The 1157-nt window shown below is 28.6% G+C and overlaps 1 protein-coding gene across 1 annotated transcript in view, besides 1 other annotated feature; it reads right to left on the reverse strand.

Moving 5' to 3' along the window:
* Positions 1-155: 155 nt before the first annotated feature.
* Positions 156-246: a sequence feature (AT_rich).
* Positions 247-506: 260 nt separating this feature from the next.
* EDI_210200 (uncharacterized protein) overlaps positions 507-1157 on the reverse strand; it is a gene marked incomplete at both ends in the record, with an annotated part of 897 nt that continues 246 nt past the window's right edge. The window contains one exon of the mRNA XM_001741677.1: positions 507-1146. Coding sequence (XP_001741729.1) covers positions 507-1146 — 640 coding nt within the window. The remainder of the gene's footprint in view (positions 1147-1157) is intronic.

Raw genomic sequence — 1157 nt, forward strand, 5'->3', positions numbered from 1 at the left:
AAAAAAATAATGTCATTTAACTCATATTATTATATACAATTTTCATATTGAACTAATCAAAATTATCTTTTCAATTCATATATTTATTTCTCCCTTTTTCAATTATCTCACTTATTTTCATTTAGACCTCTTGTTTATCCATTAAGGAATGAAAGAAATATAAATGAATTTAAAAACAATAATGAAATATTAAGAAATAACGTTTTTCATAACAAATTTACAAATAATTAAATAAACTAAAATAATGAAATGTTAAACAAAAGGTCAATTATTGGACATTTCATAATTTGTTTTCTTCATATTGAGACGTAATTATTTCAATTTCTCTAATACACTTTACTTCATCACAAAGTTCCTTTTTCAACACCTAAACATAACAAAACGATGTTATTCAAAAAGGTTAATTAAAAAATATACTCATTAAAGAAAGAAATGTTGAGTTAAGACTAAAACAAGTTTCCAAATACTAACCCCTTGTCCCGTTTATTAAAATAACATGAAACGTATTAAACTTGTATTTCTTGGATTGATCCAACTAATTCCCACTCTAGTACAACAATTTGTTTAATACACAAAGAATGGTCAGTGCCTAACTCTGGCCTTGGCGATACACCATAGTCGCAAAAAATGTCATTGGAGAATTCTCCTTTTCCATCCATCCCTATGCGGAACTCATGACTCACATGAATAAAATCAGTGGCATCCCCGTCTAAATACGAATAAGGTTTTGAATCATGAACACGGTTGACGTACTTGTTCTCATCCTTTTTCCACTGTTGGATAATAATTTTTCTAATAGGTCCATTCTTCTGTCTGTCCCTAGGGTTCTCTTCTCTAGGAATCTGAAGGGAGGTTAAAAATAATTGGTTGTTATGAGTTAGTACAACAATAGTAATATTATCTTTTTGTTTCCACTGATCTATAATGGTTTGTGGAATTGAATCTCCTTTATAAATAACTTTAGCATGATTATACCCATTCCATTCTTCTATCGTTTCAAGGTTTTGAACAATAAATTCATTAATCTTATTATCTTGGTTTAACTCGTCAATTCCTCTTAAATATTGTTGGTCTATCATTTTTATGGCTGAATTGAATTGAATCTCTATGTTCGTAATCTTTTCATAAAGAGATTTAAATACAGCACTTACTGCCTC

Source organism: Entamoeba dispar, genomic scaffold (assembly GCF_000209125.1).
Source record: "Entamoeba dispar SAW760 scf_1105229463905 genomic scaffold, whole genome shotgun sequence".
Lineage (NCBI taxonomy): Eukaryota > Evosea > Mastigamoebida > Endamoebidae > Entamoeba > Entamoeba dispar.